Genomic DNA, 3820 nt, shown 5'->3' with positions numbered 1-3820 from the left:
AGGCGGCCGGGCGCAGCCCCCAGGCCGGCTACCGCCTGGACTTTGGGGACCCCCAGGAGTGGCTGCTGGAGTCCGAGGAGGAGGATCAGGAGTACGGCCGCCTGCCGCCCCTCGTCTCCCTGAGGGAGGACCAGCTCCTGGTGGCCGTGGCCTCGCCCAGGGCCGGAAGGAACCGGAGCCGGGGTGGGCGAGGCGGCGGCTACCGGCTCATCCCGCGGCCGCAAAAGCAGCAGAACCCGGCGGCCCCGGAGAGGGACTGGGCGGCCGAGGAGGAGGATGAGGAGGACGGAGAGGCGTCCGAAGAAGGGGAGCGGACCGCGCTCAGCCGGGAGGAGGCGCCCAGTGCCCGCAGCCCCCCGCACAGCGGGGGCTCGCGGCATCCGCTGTAAGTGAACCCCGGCCGCCCCTTCCCGGTTCCCGGAGGGGGCAGGCGCTCCGCCCGCCGCCCCCGCTGTGGCAGGCGGCGCTTCTCCAGGTGTGGTTCCCGGACCGGCGGCATCACCTGGGGACTTGTTAGAGCCGCAGAGGCAGAAACCCCGGGTGCGGTCCGGCCGTCTGTCTTTAACCAGCCCTCCAGGGTAGACCCACCGTCCTACAGACGGAGAAGGAGAAACTCTTCCCTGTCCCTTCTCTTCCCCACCGACCCGGGTTCCAGGCCTTCTGTCTCTGGATCTGCCGGTCAGAGGTATCCCTAACCCCGAGGGGCCTGGGAGCCGATGTTCCCCGAGACACTTCCAGGACTAAGTGATTCCGGCACATTTTGATATTCTGAGTGATGGGCTTGCTTTTCTTTTAGATGAAAGTAACGACTGCAGTTAATATTTATGTGGATCTTGCCATTGCTTGGCTTTAATCAAAGAGCTTTTCACGTATACACTGATAAAGGCCTTACAGCTTAGCGAGAGGGGTGCTAGCTCTGCTACCATGCCTATTTTATAGGTATGAACATGGAGACGGCAATGGCACCCCACTCCAGTACTCTTGCCTGGAAAATCCCATGGACGGAGGAACCTGGTGGGCTACAGTCCATGGGGTCGCCAAGAGTGGGACACGACTGAGCGACTTCACTTTTTCACTTTCATGAGGCACAGAGAGGCCAAGTGACTCGTCCATAGTCACACAGCTGGGAGGCACCGAAGCCGGGATTTGCTCCAACCAGCCCGAGCCCCTCCCTACACTATGCCTTCCCCCTTAGTCCACTAGACGAGGTGGACTGTGCAGGACCCAGGAGTTAGAATACTGCGCTGATGCAGTCTGACCTGGCAGGGTGGCTCCATCACTTGTAGGACCACCCCAGGAGGCAGGCTGGGAGGTGTGATGACCCACAAACTGTGCTCAGGGAGACGGTGGGCTCGTCCTGGACCCCCTGCTCTCCCCACCGTCCCCATCATCCAGGGGCAGTGCAGCTGGGTAGCTGGGTGCTTGGATCCCTTCCTTGTAGGCACGGCTCTTCCCGGAGCCCGGAGAGTTTCCCGGGAAGCAAACCCACCCTCCGCGTCTCTGGGTGGGAGGGTCGGAGCGGGGCAGCAGGGGGCGGGGCCACGTAGTCCTCGGAGCCGACGGGCTCCTCGCCTCAGGGGTGGGCAGATGCGCAGGCTCTGGACCTCAGCGCCTCCTTCAGGTCGCAAGCCCCCGCCCTGCTGCTTGTCTCCAGGTCTCAACCGAAACAGCTCCTTTCGGGAAACTCCCAGACCCCGCCAGGCCCGCCCTGTCGCCGTTTTGTGCTGCCGGCCGCTTTAATTCATAGCACTCGCTGCAGCTGAGGCTAAATGGTCCTTGATGTATCGGTTCATTCAGTGCCTGCTTCCCTTGCCATGCGGTGAGCCTGGAGGCCCAGCACACGGTAAAGGAACGACTGCTGAATGAGCCGATATATCGTCTTCTAATTCTTTGATGCATCTTTTCATTGGCCTAGAGCAAGAATGTTTTACCAACCAGACACACGGCCTCAATCAAGAGTCTGTGATTGTGTGTGTGTGTGTGACTGGGTATCTGCCTGGTGCAAGGTGAACGCACTGAGTTGTGTGTTGAATGGATGCTGTGCATGTGTGCTATGTGCAGTGTTAGTGGTGCCCGTGCTGTGCTGTGCTGTCACGTACGCGTGTGTGTCTTCAGGGTGTCAGTGTTCGTGTGTGTACACGTCATGAGTGCATGACGTGTGCACATATCACACGTTGTACACGTGACATTGTGTCTGTTTTGACGTGATGCTCAGGCTGCATGTTTTTGTGGTACGTACGCATATTGTGCTGTGACTGTGCTGCACATGTATGATCCGTATGATGTGCTGTGTGAGTGGTGTGAAGCGCATGGGTGTGGTACACGCGGATGGCGCATGTGTGCATTATGTGTGCTGTGCGTGGGGCATGGTGTGCACCTGCACTGTGAGGGTGTGCGTGCGTGTGCTGTGATGGACGGCTCGTTTGGCGTGTCTGTGTGGTCTGTGAACATGTGTATTTGTTGTGAGTGTGCTGCTCATGAGTACTGTGTGCGTGTGCTGAGTGTGTATTATAAATGTGTTGTGCAAGTGGTGTGTGTGTACTTTTGCAGGTGTGTTGCTGGTGTGCTTGTGGCCTAAATGCACGGGGGGGTGTTGTGCGTGTGCGAGCCCCCCGTGTTATGCATGAGATGTGCATACGTGCATGTGTGCACGGGTGTGTGTGCACCACTCCTGCTCAGAGTGACCAGCTGTCTGAGTTTGCTGGACGGTCCGGTCAGGAAGCCCCTTGGTCCCAGGCTCCGTCTGTCGGGCTGTCTCCCCTCCCCCAGCAGGGCTCTTTCCGGAGGTGTGCGGCGCCCTCTCCCGGCTGCAGTCTGTCCCTGCAGCCGCGAGCCCGGCCCTGGGTCCCCAGCTCCCCCACCCGCCAGGGACAACCGAGGCGCTAGCGCCTCCCCTTCCTGGCGGGGCTCCCGGATGACAACGGCTTGTCTGCAAAGTAAGGCCCCAACCCCTCCTCCCTCCAGGGTGACGGGACTTTAAAACCGGCCCCAAATGCAGTCCTTTAAAGAACAGCCATCTCAGAAGCACCTCTCCTGTGTGTCTGAGGACACTATGTTCACAGAGGTTGCACAGAGCGCGCTTTTCAAATCTCAGCGTGTGCGCAGATCCCCTGGGCATCCTGTGGGCGTACGCAGTATGACATATTTGGCCAGGGGGTGGGGGCGCCCGAGATGCAACATTTCTATCAGGCTCCCGGCGGGCCCCAGCACTGCTGGCCCACAGACCACACTCTGGAGCAGCGAGGGGCTTTATCACTGGTTCCCAAATGTATGTGCATGTCAGATTCCTGCAGATTGCTTGTTTAAAAAAAAAAAGTAGATTTTTCAGATACCGTTACTAAAAACTCTCAGTGGTTCTGAGTTGGAGTCCAGCAACCTGAATTTTTACAAGTTGGTACTAGACAGCTGGGGGTGAGCATGAAGCTGAATCTGCCTCTGTGTTCTGACACTGAGCTAAATATTGGAGACAGAGTTTGGGGTGAAGTAAACAAGAATAGCTTTATTGCTTTGCCAGGCAAAGGGGACCCCAGCAGGCTAATGCCCTCAAAACTGTGTGTCCCCCAACCTGGAGGGGGCATCGAGAAGGTTTATAGTAGTGGCTCAAAGAGGGCGTGAGCAGCTCATGGACATTCTTCTAATTGGTTGGTAGTTGGGCTTCCCTGGTGGCTCCGCTGGTAAAGAGTCCGCCTGTAATGCGGGAGACCTGGGTTCAATCCCTGGGTTGGGAAGATCCCCTGGAGAAGGGAAAGGCTACCCACTCCAGTACTCTGGCCTGGAGAATTCCATGGACTGTATAGTCCATGGGGTCACAAAGAGTCGG

The 3820-nt window shown here is 58.5% G+C and overlaps 1 protein-coding gene across 1 annotated transcript in view; it reads left to right on the top strand.

Moving 5' to 3' along the window:
• GALNT15 (polypeptide N-acetylgalactosaminyltransferase 15) overlaps positions 1 to 3820 on the top strand; it is a 116718-nt gene that overhangs the window by 71574 nt on the left and 41324 nt on the right. The window contains exon 10 of the mRNA XM_010856752.1: positions 3 to 385. Coding sequence (XP_010855054.1) covers positions 3 to 385 — 383 coding nt within the window. The remainder of the gene's footprint in view (positions 1 to 2; positions 386 to 3820) is intronic.

The sequence above is a fragment of the Bison bison genome, unplaced genomic scaffold, assembly GCF_000754665.1.
Source record: "Bison bison bison isolate TAMUID 2011002044 unplaced genomic scaffold, Bison_UMD1.0 scf7180017864374, whole genome shotgun sequence".
Taxonomy (NCBI): domain Eukaryota; kingdom Metazoa; phylum Chordata; class Mammalia; order Artiodactyla; family Bovidae; genus Bison; species Bison bison.
The sequence above is the reverse complement of the archived record's forward strand: the minus strand, read 5'-3'. Positions and strand labels throughout refer to the sequence as shown.